This window comes from Myotis myotis, unplaced genomic scaffold, assembly GCF_014108235.1.
Source record: "Myotis myotis isolate mMyoMyo1 unplaced genomic scaffold, mMyoMyo1.p scaffold_m19_p_18, whole genome shotgun sequence".
In the NCBI taxonomy this organism is placed as follows: Eukaryota; Metazoa; Chordata; class Mammalia; order Chiroptera; family Vespertilionidae; genus Myotis; species Myotis myotis.
This window is the reverse complement of record NW_023416322.1, coordinates 20,545,697-20,560,860: the sequence shown is the minus strand read 5'-3', so window position 1 is coordinate 20,560,860 and position 15,164 is coordinate 20,545,697. Positions and strand designations below refer to the sequence as shown.

General features: G+C 37.1%; 1 protein-coding gene across 3 annotated transcripts in view; it reads right to left on the bottom strand.

Annotated features, from left to right (window-relative positions):
* The window catches only part of ACBD6 (acyl-CoA binding domain containing 6), a 131,206-nt gene that overhangs the window by 68,678 nt on the left and 47,364 nt on the right, over positions 1-15,164 (bottom strand). For all 3 annotated transcript variants that reach the window (XM_036343175.1, XM_036343177.1, XM_036343178.1), the window contains one exon: positions 788-893. In XM_036343175.1, coding sequence (XP_036199068.1) covers positions 788-893 — 106 coding nt within the window. The remainder of the gene's footprint in view (positions 1-787; positions 894-15,164) is intronic.

Here is a 15,164-nt window from a genome sequence, read left to right as displayed (position 1 = left end):
TATATTTTTTATTGATTTTAGAAAGGAGCAAGAGGGAGAGACAGACAGAAACATCAATGAGAGAGAGTCATTGATTGGCCACCTCCTAAACACCCCACACCAGGGATCAAGCACGCAATCTGCATGTGCCTCAACTGAGAATTGAACCCTGACCTCTATGTTCATAGGTTGATGCTCAACCACTGAGCCACGCCACCTAGGCTAAATATTTTTATACTAGAGGCCTGATGCACGAAATCATGCAAGCTTCCTTCCCCCGGCTGCTGGTACCAGCTTCCCTCTGGCACCTAGGACCTAGGCTTCCCTCTGGCCGCCGGCAGGCACCCAGGACTGGCTGGGGCTTCCCTCCAGCTGCCGGCAGCACCCCGGACCCAGGCTTTCCTCCAGCTGCCAGCAGGCACCCAGGACCCAGGGCTTCCCTCGCAGCCCCAGCTTTATCCAGAAGGTCGTCCAGAAGGATGTCCGGTTGAATTAGCACATTATGCTTTTATTATTATAGATTTCCTATAGATCTTACTTACGTTAACTGTCTCTCCCTTTATCATAAACAAGTATGAATTATTTGAGTGCAAGTTTCACCTAGTAACTTCTGTGCCATGACAGAAATATGATGGCTACATACACAGGAAGTATCTTCACTGGCTGACACCATCTCATTTAGATATTCTGACATTCTCTTAACCATACTGTTCTTTGAATTGTAGTTCACAGGCCTGCCATTTAGAAAAAAGCACTGGGGCAGAACAAGAAAGCATAAGAATATAATTACAGGGCATGTTTTTCATACCTCTTCATCTTTCATATTCACATCCACATTTTTTGATTTGATGACTTTGGATATATGGTCAATGTTGTTTTCTCTGCAGTAATCAAATATGTTTTTATCTTCTTCCCTAATGAGAGTAAAAATAAAAAGTCACATATTTTTAATACAACCTGATTGCTGCTGACAAACATTAATAAAATCTGTTTTTATAAAGGATTTTACATGAACAATAATGGATTTTCAATAAGACATAATACATCCAACCTCTGAAAAAGACGAAAGTTCTTATCTACATATATATAAAACCCTAAGCAACCGGTCAACCGTTCGACAGGTCACTATGACGTGCACTGACCACCAAGGAGCTGCCCCCTCGTGGTCAGTGCACTCCCACAGTGGGAATGATGCTCAGTGAGCTTACCAAGTGCCAGTAGCAGCAGGCGCAGCGGGGCCCGGATGAGTGGGAGCAGCGCAGCGCCCTGCCTGGGCTCGGGCTCCTCCCCGGTCGCCTGCCACTTCATGCACTACTACATCCCGAGGGGTCCCAGACTGCAAGAGGGCGCAGGCCAGCCTGAGTGACCCCACCGGTGCATGAATCCATGCACCAGGCCTCTAGTCAACTATAATTGTAAGGAAAAGCTTCACTGCTTTAACAAGTCACACCAGCACAATAACATAACAACTTCAGTAGATTATCTCAGTGCTCTTTTCCTCCCCCAGTTACTTTCACACACGGACAGGCACATACTTCCTTTGTCTCAGAATTTTCCATTGTAGCACTGAGATAAGCACTGTAATGTCTACACAGAGGCATCAAAAGATCAGAATACAGCTTACTGCTTGTCTTAAAGGACAATAGAATGACAAGTTGATTGCTACTCAAATTTTATACACACACACACACACACACACACACACACACACACACACACAAGTAATTTTCTTAAGGGAAAGATAATTAGAGCATCACAAAATTCAGAAATCCTACATGAGATAATAGAAACAAAGACTGGGAACAAAATCTGAGAAGCATACTAGGTACCCAACACCATTCTAAGTACATGTACTTAGAATGAATGTACACTTATCCAACAACTTCAGAAAGAACAAGGAGAGATTACATGATCCTCCAAATGGCATCGAATTTACCAAAGGTAGAACAAGAGAGCTAGAACTCACTCAGATCAACTGATTTTATATATAGTACATTTTTCTATTATATCTAGCTACATCTCGACTAGTCAACTGTAATCTATTCTACACACAAAAGCAGTTCCTAACATGAGGTCTTTGAGTTCTCTAAAATAGGATACAGAATTATCTATGTAAATGCATGTGCATTTTTCTGAATGTGTGTGTTTCTGTGTGTGTGGGGGTGTCAAGGGGAAGGTGGCTTCAATGAGATTCTCAAAAGGATACATCCTTTGGAATATTAAAATGAAACTGTTTCCTATGTGGACTGCATTTTCTGGTCAGGCTTAAAAAATGCAATTTGAGCTCTAAAAACTGGTGTTTTTATAATCTCAAGACCATGCTTCCATTCATCAGAAATTAAGGCACCTAGCCATAGTCCTCCTCCTATTTTAAAAGCCAATTTAAATACTTTATACCTTGTAAAAATTATTTTCAGTCAGAGGTAATTAAATTAAAATACACTACTTTGGCCTTATTCATCTAAGTTTTCCTTATGCATTTGATGTATTCAGTTGAGCACTTACTACATGCAAGGCACTGGGCAAGATTCTGTTGTTAACAGGTAACAAGGATAAGCAAAAAGCTTTGCATTCAATATATGCACAGTAGAGTTGGGATGATATTATCGATACACCAGTAACATAGGGTATAACTGGATCTTTAGAAAGGCCTAAAAAAGTACAGAGAAACAGTTTGCCTCAAGCTGGAGAAAATGAGGTACATGTGCAGGAAGAAATCATGTTTAAAAGCAAAACAGAGGTGAGCAAAAGAAGGTTTATAGTTGCTCATGCGGAAAATAACACAATAATAAATAATGCAAGAATACACTTGTGTTTCGCATATTCACAACTGCAAACCTACTTTTATGGTCTCTTGAAAATGTCCACTTTGTAGAAAAGAAAAATGCTTTTCCAGATTACCTACTCTGAAAGAAATTAGAGAAGTCTGAGGCTAAAACCCCAGGAAGGAGAAGTCTGATTTTAAAAATTAAGGTTGCAAATAGTACCACTTTAGCTATATTTAACCACAACCAAAAAACACAGTTTCTATGAAAACATGTATTCAGAATACCAACTTGGTAATAATAGGGACCTATTTTCCTCCAGTCCAGTAACAGAGACCCCTCTAATTCAAGAAGCAGCAACTTCAACTGTGAGAGAAAGAGCTGTGTCATTTTAAGTCATCATATAAAATATACTACTTACCAATTGTTTTGAATTTGAAAATAATGGGGAGTTGATGGTGGGGCACAGAAAGGAAAGTAAGGAGGACCCTTGGGATGTCAGTTACTCATACCCAATAACATGTAAGGGCAATTCATAGATAAGAAAACCTTCTGCGTGGTCTCTTTTCCTGAATCTCAAAATGTGCATGTATACCTATGTCTTAAACAGTGTACAAGAGTAAATATAGTATAAACATATTCAAATTTTTATTTTGCTTAATATATTGTCAATGTTCCTTATGTGCATCAAATATTCTGATTTGGTATAAGAGTTTTTGGAGGGCAGAGGCAGTTTTTCATCTGAATACCTGCTTGTTGTCTGTACTTTATCATTGCTAAATATGTCAGGCACACAGAAGTATTTAGAAAATACTTCAGGGTAGAGTATACAATGTAAATTAAATATCAAGAAGAAATTCAATAAAATCACCAACAATATGATACAAAATTGAATGACTAATATTAAAAAAATTAAGTGATAATGCTTGGGCTTAGTTGTTGAATAGTTCTCTATCTTCACTCCAAGTCTGACTTAACTTACTTGCCAGCAACCAAACTGTCAATACAATGCCACCACCTAGTGGCCAAAATGGAGGAACATCGGGAGCACTATCTTTCCACATCTTTCTTGCCCCTAACAAGATTATGTACAATATACAAATCAAATTCTCTCTTTTCCCTCTACATTTCCCTGTCAATACAGTCTCCCAGAGGCAAACTCCCCTTCTGGATCCATACTTAAAGGAAACATGTGCAAGTGATTCCAACCATTACCAAATACAATAGAGCCTTAATACATGTTAGTGCCCTTCCTTCTACATGTTCTCAACTTATCTTCCTTTCTCTTATGATTCTTACCCAGTTATCGTTCTCCCTCTTCCCTCAATATAAGAGATAAAATTATCATATCTGTTCTTTATGGGTGAGTATGAGTTATATCTGTGACTACTTTCAAGGATGTAGTCCCTCCCCACATTATTCCTAGCACAAGACAGAATGTCTCTCTTTAGATTACTCCCAATTTCCCAAAAATGACAGAAAATATATTTTTATATTTGAAGGAAAAAAATCACTGGCTCTCTTTGAAAAATAAAGGCACACCCTTATGAGAAAGAGGGATGGTGTTTAAGTATGGTCATCTTTCATCTACCACAGGAAGACTAGAACCTTGCCCATTCCTAGATATGCTATGTACCACTTTCTACAAAGACTGCATTTCCCTATCAAAAGAATATTTCAAATACTGTAGTCAAGTTTCATGGCAAGCGACCCACAGGTTGAGAACCGCTGTTCTAGGAAGTAAACCCAAAGGACTGTACTAAGAATTAGCAAACTACTATTAATTAAACTTGTTACTCTTTTGCATGAAAATACTGTTTAACATACTAGGAACGGTTTGGAGGAAAAATATCAACCTTAGGTTGTACTGCCTCAGGATATAAAGTCTTCCATGGTACCAAATAAAGGGACAATTTGGGTAAAACTTTGGTGTTGGGAAGCCCTCTATAACTAACATTAGAGGATGAAAGAAGTGAAATGAACAAAACAAAAAGAGGACTTGATGTTAAACCCTATCTCATTCTAATAGAAATATTCATCTGTTAAACTACGTATTTTAAAAAACTTAGCTCACTGACACATTTTCAATAAAAATTACCTTATGTTTAATAATTATTTAACAAAATTTATTATGTATGTTTATCAACTGTATAGAAATAATTGTAACTCAAATGAGAAAAAAAGTTAATGCTTTAAAGCTTTGGGGTAACAAAAATTTAAATTTTTTTAAAGACTAACTCATATACATATTTTTATTGCAGAGGATTATGAATGTGATAAGGTTACACGAAATATATTACTTTGAAATAAAATTATGTGGGAGAAGTAGAAAAAATTATGTAAAATTTCTGTTAAAGAACTTGTTCATGTATTTTTAAGTCAAGATCAGAATTTTATTTAATTAAACTTTATTTTGAGATGGTTGAAGATTCGCATGCAGTTGTAAGAAAGAATAGATCTTTTGGACCATTTTTCCAGTTTCTCTCAATGGTAGCATGTTCTTGTATTTAAAAAAAAAAAAAAGGACATCATTACAGCACTTAGATTCCTTTGGATATATCTAAAAAATGATGTTTATTTTACATTTTCATTATTTACAACATGCCAGAGATTACGCCCTTGAAAATTATTTAAGTTTTTATGTAATTTTTTTAGTTATCTTAAAAAATGTAAAAGGGAACATAGTCTTTCAAAATTGTCTTAGGGACTACATCAGCAAGAAGGTTTTTTGAGTAACACGTCTCTAACCCAATATTTTAGAAAGCAGAAGAGGCCCAAAGCAAGGAGCAGGCTAATCAAGGATGACCAAAGAAAGCTGTATAGGAGACTTGACATGACAGCCTAGCTTTGAAGGATGAGATGACAACGCAGGTGGGTAACTGAAGGATTCCGAAGAAAAGAAAGGAAAGTATCACCAAAATGAAGTGTTCAGGGGAACCTCAAGCACTTGGTTATGATTGGGCATTGGGAGATAAGGTTAGGGATATGCTGAACATAGATCCCAAAGAGCCTTGGCACACTCACTGCATATAAGGTAAGAAACAAATGTAGGTAATGAGTTAGCAGGAGAACGAAATAGTTATTCACCTTCCAAAACCTGGAATAAAGGGAAACAAAATTGCCCTCTTGAAGTTAAACTAAACTAAATAAGCTACTAATGAGAGGAAAAAGGAATGTTTCCCAGGTGGACTTGAAGACCTACTTGATTCAGACACTAACCTTAACACATCTAAAAAAACAAAGAGACAACTAAGGGGGGAAAAGTTAGTGATGCCAATTTAAACACAGACCAAAAGAAACAATCTAAGGAAAAGAGCATTCTGAAGTATTTCTCTGCTGGGAGACGGTTTGCTCAGGAGGCCTCATTAGAACCTTGGTGAAGCTGGTGTGTAAGGCTTATCTGGGAGGAGCAAAAGAGATAAAGTCAATTCCTAACTCAGGGATTAAACAGTAGTCATAGCTGTCATATTTAGCACATGAAAAGTCCCAATTTTTAATTAACATTTAATTCAAATTTTAGATGTTAATTTCACCTTTGTAAAACATTCAATCTTACCAAAGACCATAAATGAGAGCCTATACTATGATCCCCAGGTAAAACTTGCAAATAGTACAGTATTCTTTTTGAAATACCTTGATCCTAAGTCCTGAAGGAGGCAAAACACTTGGGCAGTAACTATATTCAAGAAGCCTAGAATTCAGACCAAGGCATTTAAGAAACTGTTTAATTGTTGTTCTTAAAAACCTGGATGACAAATAGTCATTTAGAAATTGTTCTTAAGTTGCCAGATTTCATTGATTCTAAAATACATTTTTTTTCATGTTTTAATGTTTCTGGTAGACCTTACAATGTGTGACATCTTATAATTGATCAGTGGCTTTTAAAAAATGGTGTTCTAAAACTAATGGTGCTTTAGAGTCAAAGAAGTAATAGGATAGGTTCAAACTACACAGTGCCAAATGGACAAGTGAACTATGACTGAAAGAATTCATATAGGGTATACTGAATCACAATCCTCCAACTCAGAATGCTTGCTACTAGATCTGCAATTAGGATCAGTTATGGGAAATAACCAGTTAGTTCCTCCCCTCCTGTTACGTGACATAGCAACATCTTCTCTCACCAAGTAATAACTATTTTCAGACTGTGATATATAAGCAGTATACCTAAAGGACTAGAAAACTCGAAAAGCCTCAAATACAAAGTTCTGTTTATTATTTTATTTATATTGTCAATCTGTAAGTAACATTTTTCTCAAGCAAGCAATGACAAAGGGAAGATCAATGTATACTTCTTGTAAGTAACTCATTATACTAGAAAAGTTATTTAGCCATGATTTATAAACACACCAGTTACCGAAAATAAATTTTCACCTCTTAAAATCTGCTTAACTCTAAAAAAGTTGGTTGAAAATTTCTGATACTTTCAATGCCTATAAGAAAAAACATAGTTCAATTCTGATCAATTCTTGCAAAACCAGTGGCCACATCTATAGAAAAATCTATAGAATCCCTTGACTAACAGGCTCTGCAGAGCTGAGTTATATTTTCAACCATTAAGGTAAGTCTAAAATCAATAGAAACAATTAATCCAAAGAAAACATCATCATCATCATCATCATCATCAGTACACTGATAAATGAAAGACTACAGTCTCTAATTTTACCAGTAAAGCACATTTTTAAAAACACTAAGTAGAATGAGATTTAATTCAAAATTTAAACTGAAGATATTTAGTACATTAATATAACAACAACTGTCAAATTCGATTTCACCAGTTGGAGATTACAACTGTAGCAGTTAAGAGCAAAGTTACAACCATGTGACCTTGGGCAAGTAACCTAACTGCTCTGAGTCTCCGTTTCCTCATCTATAAAATACAGATACAGTATTAATAATACCTACATCTCATAGGATCATTCTAGTTACTAGCTTACAAGAAGTAGTCAATAAATGTAAGCAATTTTATCATAAGGTTTTAGCATATACTGTAAGCTGGGGTTATGTATCATATATCCTTATATAACACTATCAATCAATTCACCTAACAAAGATTAATTTGACCTTCAAGGAAATAAAAATAAGCCAATGTAGTTGGAGTAGAGTGAACAAAGAGGTGGTGCAGAGGGGAAAATTGGCATTAGATGAAGATGATGAGGGCCCTGTAAGACATGCTAAGGATTTAAAATTTTATCCTAAGTGCTATAGGAAATCATTAAAAGGTTTTAAGCGGGAGAGTGATATGATGAGATCTGAGTTATAAATCCGGGGAAGAGACAGCACAGGAAGAGAAAATCCAGTTTCAAACGGTTCTGTAGTGTCCTGGCCAAGAGACGATGATTGTTTAAGAGTATCGATGATCATGCAAAGGGAATGGTAGTGGCAGTAATAAAAAGTAGAAGAATATGGATTATTTTTGAACCTGAAGAAATAGAATTTCTAATATGTTAGATGAGAGAGTAGAACAATATGACAAAGACTTAGAAACAACATACCCATAGTATACACATCTTTATATGTGTACACACACATACATACACTAAATTATGTAAACAAGTCTAAGTGCTTAGTATTTCACAGGTACCACTTATAGAAAAAGAAGAAAAATATTAGAAGGGTAGACAGACAAGAGAGAACAAAGTAGAGAAAAGGAAAAGGGGGAAGAAAAAAGAAAGGAGAGAGGAAGAGAAAGTTATGGATTGGTTTCAGTTGTTGAGTAATTCTCTTGCTCAGAAAAGGCTGTTGATCTGCAAACAGGTAGATTTGCCTATATGCTTAGTTGACATCATGACACTGAGGACACAGGAGCTAAATAAAGCGCATAAGAAAAGGGTGAATATGAGAGCCAGGAGACTCTTACAACAGTTACTGTTTATGTCAAGACCCATTTGTCTCAAGGGACCCATTTTCACATAATCTATAATTATCTCTTCGCTTTAATCGCCTTGTCATTCCTGAGGCTCTCATGGGCACTGGAAGAGGAAAAGCTCATTAACTAAACCTTTTCTCCTCTCTCCAGCCACCCATGGCTTTTAATTGCTTGGTGTGTTATTATCTAGGAGTGCAACTGGGATCATTTTCATAAGAAAGGGAGGTAGAGAGGAGGAAGGGAGCCATGAGTCCCTGAGGTATGTACCACAGACAAACCTTTGCTTTCTCAATTATTTATGCCAGCTGAGGTTTTACAGGCTGAATAAATCCATAACTCAAGTTCATTCTAAGCAGTCAGATTCTCAAGGGGGAGTTTTCCACTTGCCTATCCATACTTGTGTAGTCCTCAAAGAATAACCAGAATGTAACAAGACATATGTCATCCAATTTATCACCTATCACCAAAATGTTAACACAATGTTGATCATGGGCAACACAGTGAAATAGGGAAGGATTTCACTATTACCAGCCAAACAGATGAAAGGAAGCAAGATAATCTTTTTGGTGCTAAGGGCAGTAGTGTTAATGGGACAGTGGTATCCCAGAGTGACTTAACTTATTGGAAGCATAAAAATCCAAATTTTCAATTAAAAAAATACTATTGAAGCCTAAGAATCTTATAGATTTGTTAAAAACAGAAAGAAAACCCCACAAAGAGATTGCTATAAGGCTCTGAATAAATAACTACATGGAGTTTTATACCATTTCATTTTATAAGTCATTTACAATAAAATATTCATTGTAGCTTTTTCTCCAATCATACTCTTTTAGAGTACAATATTATATAAGTGACAGGCTTTTATACTACTTTTATTCACTTCGTATTTTCACCAAAAATTATAAAATTAAAGCATAAAATAATCACATTCATTTTTGTTTTTAATACTTATATCCTCCATTTTATAATCAGAACTAAAGAGCAGCCAATGAAGAGATATTTCTAAAATATTTTCAAAATCCATTATTGTTTAAAATTTTTAACTTTCTAAGTCAATAATGAAAGAATCTCTTTAAAATTCTACAGGCTTTTGTGTCTGACCACAGCAGTGACCTCTGGTATTTTCTGCCAAAACAGTTCATTTGTCTCACAGAACAACTAATCAATTCTAGAGCCCATCAATCATTTTAGCTGTATACTGCTCTGGTCTTGCTTAGAGAAGGTCCAGATGGCTGCCTGTGTAAGTGGGATTAATAAAATTCTGATAGATTACATAGCATCAAACTATAAAATATAACAGAGAAGATCAACTCTTATTGCAGGGTGAGATGGATATTTATAGGCTTCATGTATTATATCTTTAATTTTTGTTCTAATTCTAGATAAAACTTTATGTTCCAACTTCTAGATAAAACCTTCCATGTATACAACTCACCCAAGTGTTTATTAAGTCACTATATGTAATACAGAACCAACTGACTCTTTGCAAAGTCCTAAGCTTATTCACCAGAGCTTTTTCTGCCAGTCCTCAGTATAAATGAAACACAACAGATCTCAAGACTAGAGTAACTGTGAGGGACAAGATTTCTGACTCTCTTGCTTCTATAGTTCCAAACACAGATCTAATAGCATTGACTCTCCCTTCCCTGTTTTCCAATTTCTTCTGTAAAAGCAAACAACCTGTACCACATTCTATAACCAGGCTGACATGTGATTCTTAGCTCCTACATAAGTCGTATGTAATGGGTGTTAACTGTGGAGACTCTGAGTAACAATACTATTAGAGCTAACAGTGACATAGTAACTTCTTTTGTGCCAGATACTGTTCTAGGATGCCTGTATGTGTGTATTCCTATAATCCACATAAGTACTACATGAGAAAGGTACTATAGTTATTTACCCTCACTTTACAGATAACTTGTCCAAGGTCACAGAACTAATAAGTGGTGGAACCAACATTTGAATGCTGGCAGTTTGGCTCCATAATTTTTTTACTTCATTAGCCTCACACTATATCCCCTCCGTTATACTACAGAACCATTAACTAGCTTCAGGAGGAACTGGGTCAGGGCTCTGGAATGTTAACAGAGATCTGTACCTATGAAATTATATTATCGCTTTCTCTGACAGAATGGAAATAAAGGCCAGAACCCAAACAGGCAGGAGCAAGCTCAGAATTGGCCCCAGTGGTCCATGGCTCAAAAACATTTACAATAAAACTCAAGTGGGCCCTTAACTTATCAGCTACAGTGCACATTAGTCAGGAAAGCTGCCAGGACAATGGAGCCTTAAGAAATGGGTTTATTAGAAACTGGTTTTCCTGATCTTTAATAATGTGAAAAAATGTAGAGGTTTGTATAGTTAAGACCTTCGAAATACATTTTTAATGTTCTTTTAAAAAATAATGGTTCAGTAGAGGAAAACTTTTCCTTCCCTTCAAGTTTTAACATTTTAACCATGTTTCTAAAACTCTAGATCCTACTGTCACCTTCACCTTGGTTGAACATAACACTACCAAGACTTCAATTAACTTCAGTTAAAAAACGACTTTCTCTCGGCAAAAAAACAACAGCACCAGCTACTATATTTCACCAAAATACAAGCAATACTTGATTACATAAAAGCTAACAATACCTTGTTTCCAATGTTGCAACTATAGTCTTATACTTAACACACTGCAGACAGATCACAAGAATTCTTGCTTCATATTACAGTTTTACAAAGTATCATACTTTAAAAAGATAATAGCTTGTAAGAACATGTAATAAATAACTTCAAAATGCAATGGGTTTTTAATTTTAAAGCGTGCCTTTAACATTTATGTAAAACGTTTTTTGTAGTTATTCAATAGAAACTTATTTGGCCACTAGGTAAAGCTAGCAATAAAACTACTGGTCTGCAATGTGTTTTACGAAACAATAAGGATTACATCTGGTCCTTCACTGGAGTAACCCAACATTTCAATGTAGAATAATTTTTATTGTGATCTAGTTTGTTATGCTGGAATTCTGTTCAATTATAAAATGAATTCTCTAATATAAGAAAATCAGTAGTTGCTGTAATTTCTGATGTGCTATCTATATACTAGTATATAAAACCTTAATATGCAAACAGACTGAAGGGCGGAACAACCAAAAAACCAGTCGCATGACATATGCTGACCACCAGGGCGTGCGTGCAGAACATGGCGACGTCAGCCGCGGTAGGATGGTGAAGCAGGTGAGTGGGGGCACTAGATCAAGGCGGGGCACTGGTTGCTGTCATCGGGGTGAGGTTCTGGTGGTTACTGAAAATTCTTTGCTCCCTCATGCCACGTTTCCACCGGGCACTTGCACCTGCTGCTGCCGCCGCCCCACTCGTACCCGCTGTGGGCACTGGAGCCGCTGCTCACACCCGCTGCGGGTGCCTGGTGCCGGCCCCAAACACCCCCCAGGGCTTCTCCACCTCCCCTTGCTCCTGAGGGGCAATCGAGGCCAACAGCTGCCTCTTGCACCTGCTGTTGGCAACGGCCCTGCTCGCACCCGCTGCCAGTGCCAGCCTCACTCGCACCTGCTGCTGGTGCTGGCTCCATTCGCTCAGTACCATCAGTGGGTGCAAGCGGGACCGGCTCAGTCAGCACATGGGAGCAGCGGGAGCAGCGCTGCCGGCAGACAGGGGACCGGGGGCCACGGCGGGAGGGGCCGCGGAGGATGGACAGAGACCTGCCCCTGTGCCCACCGCAGCCTCGCAGCCTGCAATTTCTTTTCAAGGTGCACAAATTCGTGCACTGGGCCTCTAGTAGTAGTAATGAAATTACAGTTTATAATAGTTAAAAGGCTTTCTGTGGCTCTCATATTCATGTTTCTTATTGTTTCATATCTTAACAGTATGTTCCGGAACACAAAAACTTAGATCACATCATAAGAAGACTAATATTTCAATGACTTAATGAAATAAGGCCAAGACTAACTAGTTTTGCCATAGCAGAGGTTCATAATTCATTTCATTAACCAATAATGTTTATTAAACATGCATGTAGATGTAAAAAAATAGAGAACATACTATTAAAAAGGTGAAGAAGCTTAGAAGCACAAATATCCACAATGTTTTGTCTCATAGATTCACAATAAATGTGAGTTGAATTAAAATCTCTACTTTATGCCGAAACTGGTTTGGCTCAGTGGATAGAGCGTCGGCCTGCGGACTGAAGGGTCCTGGGTTCGATTCCGGTCAGGGGCATGTACCTGGGTTGCGGGCACGTCCCCAGTGGGAGATGTGCAGGAGGCAGCTTATCGATGTTTCTCTCTCATCGATGTTTCTAGCTCTCTATCTCTCTCCCTTCCTCTCTGTAAAAAATCAATAAAATATATTAAAAAAAAAAAATCTCTACTTTATATTAAAATAAGTGGTATTATTTTTGTTTCTTATGATCAAATTCTAAATATTGATTTAAATGTAAGAGTCACTTTTTTAGGAATTGGATCGAGGGTAATCAGGTAGGTTAATTCTTCCAGTGTAATTTAGCTCTATATTAGGAATACTCCAAGTATCCAGACATTTACTCTCACTTCAATTGGCGTACATGTGATTTGCTTTCTGTTCTGTAGAGGCACTGAAATTAGTCAAGTCACTGGACATTCCAAAAGAATAGTGCTTAGCATGTCATTTTCAAAAATTAACTAGAGTCTTGGAGCCCTTAAAGAAATCAGCACCCAAAATAAGGATCATTATTACTTATAGATAAGCGATTGCTATTATTAGAAAGTATGTATGGTGATTTTTAAAAAGCGAAGTCGAGCCCTAACCAGTTTGGCTCAGTGGATGGAGCGTCGGCCTGTGGACTGAAAGGTCCCAGGTTCGATTCTGGCCAAGGGCATATACCTTGGTTGCGGGCACATCCCCAGTTGGAGGTGTGCAGGAGGCAGCTGATCGATGTTTCTCTCTCATCGATGTTTCTAACTCTCTATCCCTCTCTCTTCCTCTCTGTGAAAAATCAATAAAAAATATATTTAAAAAAAGCAAAGTCAAGAAACTATCTCAATTAATTTCCCTAACTAAACTATCAGCTCCTTGGGGAAGCAGCTGAGGGTATCTCCCAACGATTGGCACTTTCGCTAGATACTTACTAACTTCTGGGAACTTCCTCAGAATAGTGAGAGTACAGAGATGAATAAAATATGATCCCTGATCTCCAAAATCTAAGCTTAGTGGAAGGATAGAGTGTTCTTAAAAATTATAATTCAATGTGTATAACATGATAAGTGCTATAACAAAAGTGTGAACAAAGGACTATGGGAAAACAGAGAATGACTAACCTCTCCTTCTATCACGTAGGAAAATGACTTGATTTGAACATTTAATAAACTTTGATTGGTAGGGTGAGGGTTCTAAGATGCCATTTTTATGTAGACTCTAAAGATGGAATATATAAATTAAGAACCCCAAAACATTTTCTGAATATATAAGAGTTAAGGGGCAGGGGGATTAAGTTCTGAAAATGTTTTTAAACTATGCTTCCTCAAAACTGTATGGGCTCCTCAGGAGTTCTCAGAGACCCAAAAAGGCATCAGGGTGGCAAATGTACTCCAGGCCAGTAGCAGCCTTAAAGGGTATCTTTATTCTCCTTAATTCTCCATCAGCCTTTCCCTTTCATAACCCAAATACATATTTAATCTTAACAAAAAATGGTGTGCTTGCTATGCAAATACTAGTAGATTCAAGAGAGGACTCCTAGTATTAACTGACTGATCATTAACTGGAAACTATGCGCATTCATAGTGTTATCAGTAACTTCCCTCCCAGAATGCTACCTGGGAGTTGTCATCATCATTTCCTTATGTGATGGATAATGTCATCAAACTCTTTTGCAAGAGTGAAGCATAACATTTTGGTACAATTCCTCTTCACTCTATGAAGACAGGTATTTCCCTTCAATAAATTTAGGTAATCACAATTTTCCACTTAAAGATTAGAGCTCATTTACTTCATGTTAATGAGTAGGAAAAGTAAAGTTCAGATAACTCAAAAAGAGTAAAAACATCAGAGATTCCTATTTTGTTTTTATCTGTAAAGGAGCAATCTTAGATGAATGTGTCACGTGACTTTAAAGCAGGACAGAATTCCTGATTTACACAAACAGTGCTGAAAGAAAAAGATTATCCAATAATTTTATATGTAACATAAAATTTAAGACCTTTATTAAATACAAAATGACCTTTAAAAATTTTGTGTTTAAAAAAACAACAAACCCATAAAATTTTACTATCTTGCCCTAACCAGTTTGGCTCAGTGGATAGAGCGTTGGCCTATGGCCTGAAGGGTCCCAGGTTCAATTCTGGTCAAGGGCATGCACTTTGGTTGCGGGCACATCCCCAGTAGGGGGTGTGCAGGAGGCAGCTGATCGATGTTTCTCTCTATCCCTCTCCCTTCCTCTCTGTAAAAAATTCAATAAAATATATATTTTTAAAAATGTTACTATCTTAACCATTTCTAACTGTACAGTTCAGTAGAGCTAAGTAAATTCACATTGTTGTGCAACCAATCTCCAGAACTTTTCCATCTTGCAAAACTGA